This window comes from Natator depressus, chromosome 6, assembly GCF_965152275.1.
Source record: "Natator depressus isolate rNatDep1 chromosome 6, rNatDep2.hap1, whole genome shotgun sequence".
In the NCBI taxonomy this organism is placed as follows: Eukaryota; Metazoa; Chordata; order Testudines; family Cheloniidae; genus Natator; species Natator depressus.
The window spans coordinates 125,610,661-125,628,147 of NC_134239.1; the positions used below are offsets into that span (position 1 = coordinate 125,610,661).

The 17,487-nt window shown below is 45.8% G+C and overlaps 1 protein-coding gene across 3 annotated transcripts in view; it reads left to right on the plus strand.

The window, feature by feature from the left end:
- Positions 1-17,487, plus strand: part of MAP4K5 (mitogen-activated protein kinase kinase kinase kinase 5) — an 89,238-nt gene that overhangs the window by 56,672 nt on the left and 15,079 nt on the right. For 2 of the 3 annotated variants that reach the window (XM_074956550.1, XM_074956552.1), the window contains 11 exons: positions 584-651; positions 3,664-3,708; positions 4,717-4,759; positions 5,268-5,478; positions 6,239-6,336; positions 6,473-6,514; positions 6,916-7,000; positions 7,089-7,168; positions 14,982-15,042; positions 16,803-16,917; positions 17,080-17,138. In XM_074956550.1, coding sequence (XP_074812651.1) covers positions 584-651; positions 3,664-3,708; positions 4,717-4,759; positions 5,268-5,478; positions 6,239-6,336; positions 6,473-6,514; positions 6,916-7,000; positions 7,089-7,168; positions 14,982-15,042; positions 16,803-16,917; positions 17,080-17,138 — 907 coding nt within the window. The remainder of the gene's footprint in view (positions 1-583; positions 652-3,663; positions 3,709-4,716; positions 4,760-5,267; positions 5,479-6,238; positions 6,337-6,472; positions 6,515-6,915; positions 7,001-7,088; positions 7,169-14,981; positions 15,043-16,802; positions 16,918-17,079; positions 17,139-17,487) is intronic. The other variant, XM_074956551.1, reaches the window with a different exon arrangement.

Here is a 17,487-nt window from a genome sequence, read left to right on the forward strand (position 1 = left end):
TTTTAATTTTTTTTAACAAGTCTAAGGTCACTTTAATGAGTGCTGCACTAACAGCATTCACCAGGAGCTCCTCCACCAGTCATTGGTGAAAAGGCATTGATGGGGCTGGGAGCTCAGCAAGAGTGCAGTGTAATGCCTGCTGTCCAGGGTGCGGGGTAACAACCCTCAGAGAGCTGTAGTTCCGTGAGTCGCAATGGGATCTCATTCGGGGATCATGGTCCCCAAGAGTAGCAGTGGTCTGTTACACCAGTACCCACGGAGAAAAGCTTTCTCCTTATCAAGTTTGTACCAGAACACTTTAATTAAGTCATTTTTCGTCTGTTGAACCTGGGTGCTTCACCATTTCCAGGTGGTGTTTTCAAGCCCAAATTAAAGGAAGGTTGGAATTTATTTATTTATTTATTTTCAATAATCAGACTAAAAAACATTTGGACTTTGAAACTGAAGTGCCTCTGTTTATGGGTGATTATTTTCTGCAGTTCTCTACCTTCCAAGCCCCCCAGGATGCTCTGGAAATATGTTTAGAGAATAGTTTTTTTCAATTAAATAAATAATTGTTGAACTGAAATTTCTGCATCTTCAGATTGTGGCAGCAGGCACAGACTTTGCTTCACACTGGAACCCTTTTGTTGATGGTGGAAGCAGCAGCAAGTACGTACACAGTTCAGTAGCATTTTCATAGTTTTGATTATGTGAAAAGAAACCCAGAATTGTGTTTTAAAAAACCTCAAAACCTTGAACTGATTAATTCTGTTTTTTATGTCCTTTGATAAAGTAAGACAGGCCAAAGTATAGGTAAAAATTATTTGGCCTTCACGTTGAATACAATATTGCAGTGCAGTTCTTGTGATCCAGTTGGTCAGCTCATCCGGGCAAGGATAATCACTTCTGTGCCGTTTTGATCCCTGTGAAAGACGAACAGCATTTTTGGGGGGGGATCGGTTATGCTCCCCAGTCAGTGTGGGAACGTGTAGTATATGTAGAGTATGTATTAAAACAAAATAACTAAAATCAGTTTTTGTTTTACTTGCCTTTCAAAGAATTCAGTTCAGGATTCTGCATTGGCCTTGCAACACTCCCTGCACTGGTGAGTGGTTGTGATGTCACCACGTGTTGCAAGGCGCATGCAGAATGCTGACGAGCAGTCTTTGCAAGTAAGTAAAGGAGGAACTGACTTTCAAATACTTGGCTTTTAAAAATTGCTTAAGTGTTTGTGGTATGTGTCTGTTATAGGTGCAGTGTATTCTACAGTACAGTCAGTTAACAATTTAGCTTTTACCTCCCCAACATTTTAAATCCCAACTTACTGTAGGTCAAAGATAACCCTGAAGTTAGTGAGCACAACTCTGTTGAAGCCAGGGCTGAATTTGACCACGTAGCTGCGCAGGGCTTCCTGTTACTGCACACTGCTAAACTGCTTTAAAGCTGATCTTTTTGAAGTTATAACAAGAAGTGGTATTACCCTCTCAATGATCCAGCTAAACAGGAAAGAGTATTTTAACCAGGTTTAAATTACTGCTAGGCTGAAAAATCCCTTGCTCCTTTCTTTATTTGGAGGCAGTCAGTGCACAATATGCTTTTGTGTTTAAATTTTGCAGATAACCTTTAGCATATAGCTCATTTCCAACATTACAGTTCTGCAATCCAACCGGTCATGTCATGCAAAGTATAATAAATCCATTGTTTTTAAATGTGTGACAGTTTATCCTTCAATTTATTTTCTGTTTTCTTCTCATCTTTGCTCCTTCAATAGTGAAAATTCAAGATGGTTTTGTAGGCCTGGCCCGTCCTCTCCCCAGAAACAGGAACAACTCCTTTTCCTCACCCTTTTCTTGTTTTGCTTATGTGACACTGGCTAGTAGAGCTGGAAAGCCTTACATGTTACTGACGAGGCTGTTCTGTGGGCAGCTGGAATCTCCAGGATTTCTGTGTCGTCTTCAAAACTACCCATGGATATGAATTTGATTCTTTAATGCTGTGGCTTTTTGTATAATGTAGGTTGTATATATAAAACTGCATCAAAAGCAGCTATGAACAACGTAACAAGGGCTATAAATTAGTATACATGTTTATGAAATGATGCTTTTGACTGGAAGGGGGTCAGTCGTAAAGTCCCAGGACAGTGAGTTTCTCTGGCATTCTCTTGGAATTCAGTTCCTTCTCGGAAGGGTAAACAGGAAATGCTGAGCCCTTCTGAGCGAGGGAATTCTGGAGAGTGCCATAATGGTAAAGAAAAGGCTGGCTCGAGAGAGGGGGTGGGCTGCTTTTCTGTGGTTTGGCCCATGCCAGAGAGAATACTGATTTATACGCTGACTCGGGTTAGTTTTATGTAAACAAGACCAATGCCATTTGTGCTTACGGAAGATGGGAATTGGTTTGATACTTTCTCAATCTATAATTTAACTATTTAAAATGAATATTTTGTGCACTATTTTCTGCCTTATGCATGAGTAACTTTTTAGTGCTCACATCTGGTAATGACTTGGGGGTAATTGATTCTCCCCCCCGCCCCCCGGTGGTGTCTGGGGCAGCAGTCCCAGTTTCATTAGTAGCTGTTCTGGGACCACTCAGAAGAAGCAGCTCAAAGGGAAATTGATTAGTATACAGAGAGCTATGTTTTTATTAATATGCTTTTGTTCTTCAGTAGTTATGTAAATGGACCTGTAATCTTTTTTTCCTGTTGACATGGCATTTCATGGAACCTTACAGAATGTACTAATTAGTGGGGATGTTAGACAGCTAGGCACACAGAAAGATGGATCCTGTGGTACTGGAGTCTGTCCATCATTGTTCTGAATTTTAGATGCCACCATGTTTTATCAAAAACAAACAAACCTCTAGCATTTCCCTGTGCTAACTGTATCTTCAAAATGGATTCTGATTGCCAGCCTGTTCCCCTAGCCTTGCAGAAATCTGTATCTGATGATTAAAAAAGTAAAATTGTGACAGGCAAGTTGTGACTCTCACCTCCACCTCCAGAAAAAAGGTCTGTCCTTCCCTGAGCTCACTGGCATAATTGAGATTAGCTAATCATAACAGACCATCACCAAAATAGTTCTCTCCCTGAGCGCATGAGCAGCATTAGTGTTGATGGATTTTGAGCAACTGAAGGTTTACAATGTAGTGTTATTTAGAACCATATCTGTGAAATAAACTGAAGTTACTACTCTGTAAAATTAGCTAGAAAGTTGCTGATTTTCAGAAATCTAAAAGTTTGGTTAAAAATCTGACTTTTCTGTTGACCCTGCAGTAGGTTTGACAGAAAAAATATTTAACGGTATAATAAGAAAACAATCTGTGAGACTCTTTACTATATTCCTGCATTTTTCACTAACTTTCGCCGTTTTCCGTTGTTTGTTAGGACACATAATTGGACATTGCAGCAGTGCCTAAATATCCTTAGTAGATGGAGGTGTGAGACTAGTGTCTGATACCCAAGCATAAGAGAACATAAATAACTATTCCTTAGTGTATGGGGAAAATAAAGTGCACAAAGAAAAAAGGGCTTAACACAATGAATAAGAGCAAGGTACTTTTGTGTTTGTAATGGGCTGGTAGATACTATAATGTCAAAGTGAAGTGCATCAGTAATCAAATTTTGACTGCATTGATCTTCACACAACTTAAGAGTGGGCCTCTTATTTTTATGAACATTTTACCTAGGGGACCGTTCACAAAATTTGGCGATGGCAGTGAAGATGTTGAAGAGTGAGTGAACCTCCTTCATTTTCACTTGTATTCTCTATAGCTCTTTCTTTAAGCAGTTACAGTTCTGGCAAAATGTTTCTTTTCTTTTCTTAAAATGTTGTATTTATCCCACATGACTGTGAAGGGCTAGTGGCACTCATAAATGTAATGCACTCTCCATTGTGTACACAAGCGTCAAGAGAACATCTGAAAGCACTCTATAGATAGAAGAGCTATCCTCTCTTCTCTTTCCCCCCCTCCAATAAAATATTATGGGGTGTGCAAGGAAGCGTCTGATTTATTTTTTTTAAGGGGGATTATGTGTGTTGAGAATGAGAGGATATTATTACTATGATGAGCCAGGCTTAGGACAGACAGCTGATGTACAAGGGTCCCTACAGAGCTCTGCCAATGCACCTCCCCCCGCCCTACGACATCCCTGCTATTCAAGTACTTAATCATTCTTGAGCAAAAACGGCAAGCCATGTCAAATAGCTATGGGTTTTTTGTTGTTTGAACCAAACACCTTCAGTAGGTGTTAGGATGATTATTAGAAGACAGCTGTCGATTTCTTTTGTCACTTTAAGGAATTTGGGAGGATGTTTCTCTGTGTCCTAACCTACCGACTGATCCAGCAATGTAGCCTTTTCATTGTTGGGAGAGATTTTCTTGAGTAACAAAGAGAGTTAAGGGAGTGTGGGTAATCACCCCAAAGGAATAGCTATCTTAACGTCTGTTTAATCCTGCTAATTTCAAGTACTCTTCACTACACAATTGTCTTTAACATTACACTGTGAAAGAACATAATTCAAGTAAAAAATACACCGCTAACAAATATTAACCTGCTTTTCTGATCCTCCTTGTATTGTACGTCTGCTTTAACCCGTTTTTGTGTCAAGCTATGAAAAGACAATCTGTTCTATGCACATAGCTCATCTTATTTCCACAAACTTCATATTTTCAGCTGAACCTATCTGTTTTTTGTGCTTGTATAAATAACCAAGATGCTACTGCACCTTTCTGTTTTAGGTCAACCCTAAAGCGAGCAGGACCACCACCACTACCTCCTAAGGTAAATTTCTGCCGTGTTTTAAAGAAGAGTTTGTGGATAAATGACACTCTGTGAAATACTTCAGTCTGATGCTTTTTAGCTGCTCGTAAATTTAGAAGCTAATTTACTAACAGTTGGGGAGAAACATAGCTATTGGACTTCAGATGATGGGCCATATTTTGCGCTCACCTACACCCTGTACAGTCCTGTTGAACTTTGATTATACTGGGTGTCACTGGGCCCTATATGTTATGTTTGTAAAAGTGGCTTTTAGGCAGTTTCCCTCTTGAAAGGATGTCATATGTGTGCTATGTCCTGTTGACCATTATTCTTTCTGCCACTATGCCATTATTTTTCAAAATCAATCAAGAAAAGAATAATTCTGATAATAGATTATCCTGCTGTCAATGTTCTTTGTTAGAACGATGATACATTTTCTACATAAAAGCTAGCATGTAATAATTTTATGCCTCTGAAAAATCATCATTCACTTTATTTTATAAAGCCCCACCTATTTTATTTATTACAGCCAAGGATAAACAATTACCCTGAAGAAAGCCTTGCGGATGATGAGAAGTCTCAGACAATAAAACACTTTCCAGATTCACAGAGTAGAGCGCTGCCAGCTCATAGGAGACAGAGTATTCCAGCTTGTGGGCCTCAAGCTGAGCTGCCCCCCATTGGTATGACTAGCAGTCTCAGCAGCCCTGGACTGCTTACAGCTCGATACAGTGACTTGGGTAAATAGCCTATATTATATTGTTTGCAGTATTGTTGTAACTGTGTCGGTCCCAGGACATTAGAGACACAAGGTGGGTGAGGTAATATCTTTTCCTGGACCAACTTCTGTTGATGAAAGATACAAGCTTTTGAGCGGCGCAGAGTTACTTTTCAGCTTACACCTTCTGCTAAGAGAAGTTGGTCCAATAAAAGATATTACCTCATTCACCTTGTCTCTCTAAATTTACATTTTCAGAAAGTTTCTTTTTTCCCGTAAAAAGAAATACGTTTTGGAGCTAACTTGACTTTAAGCAAAACATGATTGTAATAGAAGTAATTCCTGAAGTGTGACTTTCCTTCTTACATGTGCTGGGCTTTCTATGTGCCCTGGAGGTTCGTACCCTAAAGGCCTAGGTCAGGGAACTTCCTGCTGGCACAGGGATGCTGAGTGGAATCTCTTTTACAGCCAGTCAGTACCATCGCTATGTTGGCCCAGTGTTCTCCCATCCGCCAGTCTGAGTGGGTTGCAATGACAACAAACGCGGGTTTCTCTCAGTAGTGAAGAGCCCTAAGCACTGGGCAGCTGGACTGGCCCCTTTTCCACAACTCCCTCTGAAAAGGTTCAGCTGGCTTAGATTAACTTCAGAGCGGTGCCTCCCTCTTCTTTAGGATTAATTATCTATGTTGCAGAGAAGAGAACAGGGCATGTAGGCAGCAAAATTATTTGTACTTAATTTGGTTATCAGATATGCATTAAAGTGCATGTGGGATTTGTTTTAGGAAATGGGGATAGTATGCTGAAACTCACAGAGGAAAATGCAGAAGGTTCTGGACAAGTCCCCCAGCTGCCACGTAAAAAAGACAAAAGAGACTTTCCAGTAAGTATTTGAGACTGTAGCTGTTAAATATTGGTCAGTGACATGACTTCACTTGTATAGTTACATGCACATGAATGTCTGGTGTAGAGTTTTAAACTAGTGTGAATCATTTTACAACTTATCTCTCTCCCCACAGAAGCCAGCAATCAATGGTCTACCGCCAACACCAAAGGTGCTGGTAAGAAATCTCATTTAAAATCAGAATAACTGGGAGCACAGTTTTATTTATCCATCTGCTTACTTTGCCTTTATACTGTTAGTAATTTGTTTATTACCAAAAGAATTCAGTGTTGCTGTCAGTGTGACAGCCACTAAAAATCTTTCATGTTGTTCTGGATTTGTATCTATGGTGTTCTGTAGAAATTCAGCCGAAAAAAAAAAGTTTCAGAGGATGTATTGTAGTGTTCTTGGGGAAGATGAAGGGTTTTTTGCATCAGGTGATTATTAAAACAGGTTTGTGTGATTGAAAAAAGGAAGACTAATGTGTCCATGTGTCTGACATTTAATTAAATAGGTGACTCAAAAATAAACTCTTTACATTGCAAACTTGTTTCTGGTTTAAATTTGGGTTTCTTTTAGATGGGAGCATGTTTTTCAAAAGTTTTTGATGGTTGCCCTTTGAAGATTAACTGTGCAACATCATGGATACATCCTGATACTAAAGGTAGGTTCGCTTTCCCCTTTGTATTTTAAATCCTGCTACAAAAGCAGTATTGTACTTTTGGATTAAACCAGTTTCTCTCATTTTTTAGATCAGTATATTATCTTTGGAACTGAAGATGGTATTTATACGTTGAATCTGAATGAACTTCATGAAGCAACAATGGAACAGGTAATTATCAATGTCTCGTACAGGCAGAATATAGTTGACAGATACTACGAAACACTGGAACCGTGTAATTTGTAGTGGCGGTTGATAGGGATGCTCTGCTTTGTTGTGTAAGCAGGGCCACATCAAGTCAAGCCCCATTGGTTCTAACATCAGACATCCCTGACTTTCAGGGCAATATTTTTGACACTGCTGATGGGATGCTCAGATCAAAGGATCGCATGGAGCCCTCCACCTGTACTAAGCCCTCTTCTCTCAGAACTGTCTCTGCATCCCCCTGCTCTGGCTTGCCTCCTCTCCTTTGCTACCCAGCCTGCCTCTTCCTTCTCCATCTTGATTCCACTAGATGGCACACCTCTCCTCTGCTGTGCATGACCAGTATGCAGTTGAAGCCCTGCTCCTGGTTAGTCCGGCTGGCACAACTTCAGCGGGTAAATATTTATGGGCTGGCCAGCTGCTCCTCCTCTAGTCTCCTTGCTATTTTAGCTCCCCTTCTTGCTTCTCCACTGCTTGGCTGCCTCTCTCCTTCCAAACCCCATCTCCTTTTGTGCTCTGGCTTTGTCCCACTGCTTACTGTCACTAAGCACCCCATTGGTCACGCAAACGTCCCTAGGTCACTGGTTCCCCTCTAACTTAAAAATAATCAGGAAGGAAGATGTTAATAGTCCTTTTTATTTCTTTGATTTGCTGTACCCTCAGCCGGGCCCTCATGGAGCTATACGTTTAGGCCCCATATTAGGCTTATCTGAAGTTACCTAGTGGGGAATAGCCTCCAGACCTTAAGAGGGAGACAGTTTTTGCCAGACTTACTGTAAGGTATTTTTAGGCTTTGCTACTATTACTGTCAGAAGAGGGAGGAAAAGGTAAGAACCCTCTGTCTGGAGTAGAGTTGATCTAGATGGTGTTAGCGCTATTGTCATAAGGAGCTGTCGGTTTGTAGAGCACTTTCCAAACGTAGCAAGGACGCAAGCTCTGTCCCAGAGACACACAACACACCACAGGCTGATAGTAGAGGAAAAGGAGAATGAGAGGCTTTGATGAGGAGAGCACAGGAAGGATTCTAGCACTGAGTGGGTCAGAAGGAGGTAAGGTAGAGAGGGTATTCAGCAGACCGGAAAAGAGAGGCTGTTCTTCTTCAAGTGCTTGCTCATATCGATTCCAATTAGGTGTGTGCGCGCCGCAAAGATTTTTTACCCCAGCAACACTCGGGTCGGCTGAGGCGCCCCCTGGAGTGGCACCTTCATGGCGCCGGATATATTCCCCAGCCGACCTAGCACCCCCTCAGTTCCTTCTCACCGCCCTTGACAGTCGTTGGAACTGTGGAGCGCAGCGTAGCTGATCTCCACTCTCCCTAGCTTTTCTTTTAGTACCTGTTAATAGTTGTTTATAGTTGTTAATAGGTAGTATAGTGAGTAGGGTGGAGCGGGGTCTTCTCCCCTCTCCCCCGTCCTGGTACCGGGGCCCATGCCGGGGTCTCCAGGCTTCAAACCCTGCTCGGCTTGCCTGAAGTTGATGCTGACGGGAGACCCCCACGACTCTTGCCTAAGGTGTCTGGGGGAATCCCACCAAGCGGACAAGTGCCGCATTTGCAAAGCCTTCAAGCCAAGGACCAAAAAGGAGCAGGACTTTGGACTCAAGCAGCTCCTTATGGAGGCGGCACTTAGCCCGGTCCCTTCCTCCGCGCACCGGGACTCGGCGTTGTCTTTGGTGCGGAGTGCCCCTGCAGCACTGACTGGTCCGGCACCACGTTTGGACTCCGCTAAAGACTTGCGGCGTCAGGCCGCCCCGGCACCTCCACCATCACGGCACCAGTCCCTGTCTCCGGGCCAGAAGAAGAAGCAGCCCAAGCAGGTGCCGACTGCTTCTTCTTTGTCAGTTCGACAGCCACCGACACTTCCTGCACCTCAGCCGGAGCCGTGTCCATTGCTGGAGCGCACAGGACAAGTAACAGCTCCTGCACCGTCGAGTCTGGCGTTGCAAGGGCTGTCGAGTCCAGTGCATGTTAGCTCCCCGGTGCACACTGTGATCGAGCTAAGGCTGCCCTCCACACCGGAGACCTTCTCTACAGCATGGGACTTGATCGCACTCACAGGGCAGACTCCCTTGCAGCCAGTGGCACCTCCGGTGCGGGCAGTGCCGTCGAAGGGAAAACTGTCCCTGATACGACCGCTGTCGCTGAGTGAAGCAGGGCAGCATCGGACCCGATCTTGGTCCCGGCACCTTTCACGGCGTCACTCGCAGTCCCGGCACCGATCCCGTTCTCGGCACTGGTCATACTTGTGACGCCGCTCCAGCTTGCGAAGATCCGAATTGCGGTATGGCCGGTACCGATCTGGTACCGGTCAGAGCAGCTCTCGACCCGGAGCCTATCCCGGCGCTGGTCTTGTCGAAGGTCACCGTCGAGATCCAGATCAGGCTCCCGGTACGAATATGACTGCAGGCACCAATCAACATCTTGGTACCGTTCTACATCTCGCCACCAGTCCACGGCACCATACAGCACCGGGGGACTCTGCGCCGACACATTCAGCGCCACCTTGGCCATCTCTCTCCGCCTCCACGTCGTCACGCTCACAAGGTGGCCACCACGCCCAGGACCAGGGGGAGGATGGTGCAGGACAGTGGCTGGATGAAGGCCAGGACCTGGGCCAAGGACCTTCACAGTGGTCTTTATGGACCCCCTGGGCATACCATCAGGCCCAAGGGGTTCCTTCGGAGGCTTCCCGTTCACTCCCTTCGGCGCCCTGAGTACTGGAGGCCACTGTGTCTCGCCCACCCCCCCACACCCCCCCGGAGGTTCTGAGGGGACTGCTCCAGCACCAACACAGGCCCACGCCCCTAGCGTGGTGGACCTTGGGAACAAGTTCCTCCACATGAGGACCCCAGCCAGGATCCCTTTAGTCTCGGGGGTATCTTCCTCGTCCTCACCTGATGAGGCAGTGGCAGGGACTACGGTTTCGGACCCTTCTCCTATGGACCTCCACGCCCACCAGGAGCTGCTCCGCAGGGTGGCGCACAATATGACCCTCCAGGTAGAGGAGGTGGTGGAGGTAGAGGACCCGGTGGTCGACATTCTGTCCGCGGAGGCACCGTTCAGGGTGGCCCTCCCGGTCATACGGACTATACAGGCCAATGCCAAGACAATCTGGCAATTGCCAGCCTCTATTCCATCTACGGCCAACGGGGTGGAAAGGAAGTACTTTGTCCTCCCAAAGGAGTACGAGTAACTCTACACGCACCCCCAACCGTGTTCCCTTGTCGTGGCTTCGGTCAACAAGAAGGAACGGCTCAGTCAGCAGGCCCCAGCACCCAAATCAAAGGATGCTAGACTTGTTTGGGCGCCAGGTGTACTCAGCCGGAGGCTTGCAGCTCAGGGTGGCCAACCAGCAGGCACTCCTGAGCAGATACGATTATAATTCATGGCACTCTATGGAGAAATTCAAAGAGTTGGTTCCACAGGAGTCCAGAGAGGAATTTGGGGCTCTAGTGGAGGAGGACAAGAAGGTGGCCAGAATCTCCCTGCAAGCCTCTCTGGACGTGGCGGACTCGGCAGCTAGGACGCTGGCCTCAGGCATAGCCATGCGCCACATCTCGTGGCTGCAGGTCTCTGGCTTACCGCCAGAGTTGCCGCAGACCCTCCAGGACTACCCTTTGATGGCCAGGGCCTATTCTCAGACAAAACAGATTCAAGGCTGCAGAGTCTGAAGGACTCGAGAACTATTATGCGCTCTCTGGGAATGCATACCCCAGTAATGCAGAGAAGGCCCTTCAGACCGCAGCCTGAGAGGTCCTACTCTCCCCCTCGGCCAAGGCAGGACTTCTTTAGAAGACGCGGCCGAGGTGGTAGAAGCAGACAAACTGGCCACCAAGCGCCAGCCAAGGTCAGGGCCCTCCCAAGCCATCGGCTGGGCCTAAGCAGAACTTTTGAAGGTGCGTCGGAGGACGGAGCACCAGTCTCCATTCAGGATCCTTCCCCGCCTTTCCAAGATAGTCTTTCCCATTTCCTTTGTGCGTGGTCTCACATAACATCAGACCGTTGGGTCCTTCGCACGGTAGAAAGGGCTTATTCCCTTCAGTTTGCTTTCCCCCCCCACCCTCCTACCCCGTCCCTCTTCAGGAACCCTTCTCATGAGCACTTCCTTCTACAGGAGGTCCAATCACTCCTAGCTGTGGGGGAGATAGAGGAGGTTCCAAAAGAGTCAAGGGGCAGAGGTTTTTACTCCCGCTACTTCCTAATCCCCAAGGCCAGGGGCAGGCTTTGGCCCATCCTGGACCTACACGGACTCAACTAATTCATAGTAAAGTTGAAGTTCTGCATGGTCTCTCTAGGGACCATTATTCCTTCTTTAGATCCTGGAGACTGGTACACCGCCCTCGACATGAAGGACGCATACTTCCACATTGCGATCTACCCAGCGCACAGACGCTTCCTTCGCTTTGTGGTCAATCAACAGCACTTTCAATTCACCATCCTTCCTTTTGGCCTATCTACGGCCCCCAGGGTGTTTACCAAGTGCATGGCTGTTGTGGCTGCCTCCCTTCGTTGACAACGGATCCAAGTGTTCCCACACCTTGACGACTGACTTATTCGGGGCTGTTCCAGGGATCAGGTGCAGTCTCATGTCCAGCTCACCATGAACATGTTCAATCTACTGGGCCTCCTGCTCAATGTCACAAAATCTACTCTGGTACCAACCCAGAGGATAGAATTCATAGGCGCAGTCTTAGACTCAGGCCCAGCCCGAGCACTTCTGCTGGAAGCACACTTCCAATCCCTGGTGAACATTGTCCACAGCCTGCAAAACTTCCTAACCTCGACCATGAAAACATGCCTATGCCTCCTGGGACATATGGCCTCTGGCACGTATGTGACCATGCACGCCAGGCTGCGGCTATGTCCACTCCAAGCCTGACTATCAACAGTATACCGCCCAGGTCGGGACAGCTTGAGCACGGTGGTTACCGTCTCACCAGGGATATTAGCCTCTCTAGACTGGTGGCTGGACCCCAAATCAGTGTGCGAGGGGGTGCCATTTAACAACCCGCAGCCCTCCGTGTCCCTAGTCACGGATGCGTCTTCCCTGGTATGGGGAGCCCACCTCGGGGTCCTCCTTACACAGGGGCTATGGTCGGCAGGAGAGTTATCCCTGCACATCAATATATGGGAACTCAGAGCTGTGCGCCTGGCGGGTCAGGCATTCCGAGAGCAGATTCAAGGCCATTGTGTTGCAGTCTTCACAGACAACATAACGGCCATGTTTTACATCAACAAGCAAGGGGGAGCCCAGTCGTCCCCCCCTCTGTCAGGAGGCCACTCGTCTGTGGGAATTCTGTATAGCCCACTCGATCCATCTGGTGGCATCGTTTCTCCCAGGAGTCCAGAACACCTTAGCGGACCACCTCAGCAGATCATTTCAGACTCACGAGTGGTTGGTTCGCCCGGACATCATCCACTCTGTCTTCCTGAAGTGGGGTTTCCCCTGATAGACATATTCGCCTCTCGCGAGAATCAGAAATGCCAAGTGTTCTGCTCGCCACAAGGACGCTCTCCCTGTCAGATGCCTTCCCCATACAGTGGTAGGATCACCTGTGCTACGCCTTCCTTCCATTCCTGCTAGTCCACAGGGTCCTGCTCAATCTGCACAGGGATAGGGCCCATCTGATTTTGGTCACCCCGGCGTGGCCCAGGCAGCACTGGTATACCACTTTCCTAGAGCTGTCGGTGGACACTCCAGCTCCACTCCCGCTGTGGCCAGACCTGATCACTCAGGATCACAGACAACTCTGTCATCCCGACCTGCAATCTCTCCACCTCACAGCGTGGATGCTGCATGGCTAACTCAATCTGAGCTGTGCTGCTCTTGCTTGGTACAGCAGGTCCTTTTGGGTAGCAGGAAGCCCTCTACCAGGTCCATGTACTTAGCCAAGTGGAAGCGTTTTTCCTGCTGGTGCGCTCAGAGTCATATGGCCCCGCTACAGGTGTCAGTACCTATCATCTTGGACTACCTCCTGTCCTTAAAACAGCAAGGCTTGGCAATATCATCCATCAGAGTGCACCTGGCAGCTATTTCGGCTTTCCACCCAGGCGAACACGGGTGTTCAGTCTTCTACAGTCCCATGGTCAGCAGATTTCTCAAGGGGTTGGAGCGCCTGTTCCCACGAATTCGACAACCAGTCCCTACATGGGATCTTAACCTGTTCCTCCCCAAACTCATGGCTGCCCCGTTCGAACCAATGGTCACCTGCTTGCTCCTGTACCTTTCCTGGAAGACAGCCTTCCTCGTAGCTATCACTTCGGTGAGGCGTGTGTCTGAGCTCAGGGCACTCACATCGGAACCGCCGTATACGGTGTTCCATAAGGACAAGGTACAGCTGCGACCCCCACCTGGCCTTCCTCCCTAACGTGGTGTCTGCCTTCCATCTCAACTAGGACATCTTCCTCCCCGTCTTCTACCCGAAGCCGCACACCTTTCGACGGGAACAACAGGTGCACTCCCTGGACGTTCGCAGAGCCCTCCCCTTCTACATCGATTGAACGAAAACCTTTCACGAAAACATCGCAGCTGTTTGTTGCTGTGGCAGACCGGATGAAGGGCCTTCCGGTCTCCTCCCAGCACATCTCGTCCTGGATCACGTCATGCATCCGTGCATGTTATGGCTTGGCTGGTGTCCCAACTACACACCTTACTGCCCACTCCACGTGGGCTCAGGCTTGATCTTCTGCTTTCCTGGCACACGTACACATACAGGAGATATGTAGGGCAGCGACTTGGTCATTGGTACATACCTTCACCACCCACTGTGCGATAATTCAGCAGTCCAGGGGTGATGCTGCATTTGGTTCAGCGGTCCTTCACTCCGCGACATCTCACTCCGACCCCACCGCCTAAGTAAGGCTTCGGAGTCATCTAATTGGAATCGATATGAGCAAGCACTCGAAGAAAAGACGGTTACTCACCTTTGTCACTGTTGTTCTTCGAGATGTGTTGCTCATATCCATTCCAAACGCGCCCTCCTTCCCCTCTGTCAGAGTAGCTGGCAAGAAGGAACTGAGGGGGCGCTGGGTCGGCTGGGGCATATATCCGGTGCCATGAAGGCGCCACTCCAAAAAATCTTCTGACGATCGTGCACGCGGTGCGCACACACCTAATTGGAATAGATATGAGCAACACATCTCGAAGAACAACAATTACAAAGGTGAGTAACTGTCTTTTCCGGTGGGGGTAGTATGATAGAAGGCACAAAGCGGTAATCTGGCCAGATGATTTGGGGGAGCTGGGCAAGCACAAGGATGTGAGAGGAAGAGTATGTAGGATCTGATGGTAAGAATGAGGAACTTGAAGTCAATAGAGTCAGAACAGAGGGAAGGCTTTCTCGGGTTAGTGGATACAAGAACGTACTTGAAAGCACAGGGGAGGCAAGACAGAGTAGTAAATGAGAATGAAAAGAAACACGGAAGGGTGGAGGCGAGCTACAAGGATAGAGGCAGGTATTGGAAGTGGGATCTCTGAATCAGCCACATTAAAGGAGGAGAATTAAAGATGGAAGCGCCTCATTGGGTGCTGGTGGTGTAACGGTGGGGGAAACTGTTCTAGAAAGACAAGGGAAGGGATACAGCTAGGATACAGAAGAATGAACCTGACGTGGAGAAAGTCAGCATCATCGTAAGACTTCATCAAGAGTAAATTTAGCAGGGCATGAACAGGGCCCGAGGAAATGGATTGAGGGACCCAGCATTATTAACTCATGTATATTTATTTTTTAATTCAGTTTCTCTCTGTTACATAGAAATATTTTCTTCTTCTTCTTCCTTTAGTTATTTCCCCGAAAGTGTACCTGGCTGTATGTTATCAATAATACTTTAATGTCGTTGTCAGGTATGTATATGTTTAAAAAAAAAAAAAGCCACTGTAAATAATGAGGAAAATACCCAAAACATTCACTTGTTAAAGGATATTTTCCTGTGTGCTCCATGCAGATCGGTAACATTATTCTGAATAAGAGAATAATGTGCTGTTTCCTGTATTTCTGTTTCCCTTTTTCATATAGGAAGTTTTACTTTAAAAATGTTTTACACAAGAAATTTTCATAGATTGTAGGGCTGGAAGCTTATAAAATCAAACTTGTAAAGACAAGGTTAAATGCACCTGTCGCCTCCCACTGTTTTTTCCCTGAAAGGTTAGGCATTTGATGATTAGACCACACAATACAGTATTGTTCTGAGTAATGCCAAGGGCCCAGTTTGAGCAGGAGAAGGATATTGAATTTTTCCTGCTTTTGGTCTCTGAGATTGCAGTGCCAAGTTCAGGAGAGTGTTCCGCTATTAAAATAACTATCAAGCCAACATTCAGCTCTACTGGGGAGAGGTGGAAAGAGCTTCTAAGAATTGAGCTGCAATGTCTAATCATTTCCCTGACACATTGCAGTTTGGTGCCATCTTTAATGGCTCTGAACTTCCCAGTCATCCTCAGTATACATCCTACTTACTCAGAAAATAGATATGATTGAGGACAAGAAGAGTTCTGAGTTAAGGAGGAATGACCTACATGCATGTGCGCATGTAAATAATAATGAATTTGTCATTCTTCTCTATTATATTCATCCTAACTGTAGATGATTTGAAACAAGGGGTTTTCCCTCCTGTCCTGACAAAAGAGAATTCTGCATCTGGAACAGCTGCCCAAGGTTGATCTTAATTTTGAGTGCAGACAGATTGCAGGATCAGGCCTTTAGACATAATATTCTGTGTGTAATCCGAGCCACATGATGATACGAAGATAGTCCCGGATGGGTTTCCTGAAGGCTGATGGCACATAGGTTCCAAGGGCCAGAGAGGACCACTCTGATCATCTAGTCTGACCTCCTTTGTGACACAGTTCATAATACTTCCCCAAAAGAATTCCTAGAGCAGATCTTTTAGGAAAACATCCCATCTTGATTTTAAAATTGCCAGTGACACAGAATCCACCATGACCCTCAGTAAATTGTTCCAGTGGTTAATTACCCTCACTGTTAAAAATGTATGCCTTATTTCCAGTCTAAATTTGTCTAGCTTCAACTTCCAGCCATTGGTCCACGCTATACCCTTCTCTGCTAGATTGAAGAGCCCTTTATCCAATATTTGTTCCCCTTGTGAATTAATGCTTCTACTGCCAGGCATGGGAGGAAGCTTATATAGGCCATAAAAGTTTTTTCAAGATTGTTTAGCTGTATGCATTGTGTTTGAGTGATTGCAGGTATCTGTACATAGATCAATATCAATTTGGTATGTTAATATTAATAATTTATATTTAAATATATTCATATAAATTTAATGAAAGTGTAGTGGCCTGATACAGTCACATCAGTGCCTTGATGTAGTATCACAGAACAACCTAGAATTTAGTGTGCATTTGTTTTACACATTTTCTTAAATGTTCTTATTAAACCTTAACTGTAACAGTTGAATTATATCCCCACTTGATGCACTGTCATTTTTAATCATGATTTGTTTCTCCTTACATTTTGGCTTGGCTTCTATTTTTGACATGTCTTTGGATCGCCTTTTTAGAAGGTAATTATCACAATGTATTTTTACCATAAATTACCTCTAGCTAATCTGCGTATGTACGTTACAAACCAGTTTTCTGTCTTACAGGGAAAACGTTCCAGCTCTACTCCCATAACCTAATAGCTTTGTTTGAACAAGCCAAAAAAACAGGATTTGCTGCTCATATGCAGACTCATAGGTTCCCTGACAAAATATTACCAAGGTACAAAAATATCTTTATTTTCTAGACAATTCTGAAAAATGAACACAATTTCTAAACTACTTTATCCTTTATGCTTCTGATATGTCTGTGTGAATCAGTAACATAAAAGGCTTTCAGTATCCGTCACTGATGTGTGTGATTAAAGTTACTCTGTTATTCCAGGAAGTTTGCCTTAACAACAAAGATTCCTGATACAAAAGGATGCCACAAATGCTGCATAGGTGAGTGAACATTCAGTGTACTGTTTTTTTTTTTTCCCCTTGGTTTTTATCATTGGAACAGAGTGGTTCGCACTCAGATTTATTTTTAATTATACATAAACATAGTAAAAATCTGGGTCCTGGATAGCTCAGGAGATTGGTGATGAATTACTGAGCTTTACCGTCTTCTTACGTGACCTCTCTTGACTGGAGCTTTGCAACCCTGGTAGTCCATTCGGTACAATCCTCTGCTAATCTTTATGGATGAATAGTCCTTTTGATCCAGCCAGGATACAACATACATCCATCCATCCAAGATCTTTTTTTTTCTGCCGACTGTTCTTCTACCATCAGCTTTCTCATCCAGTGC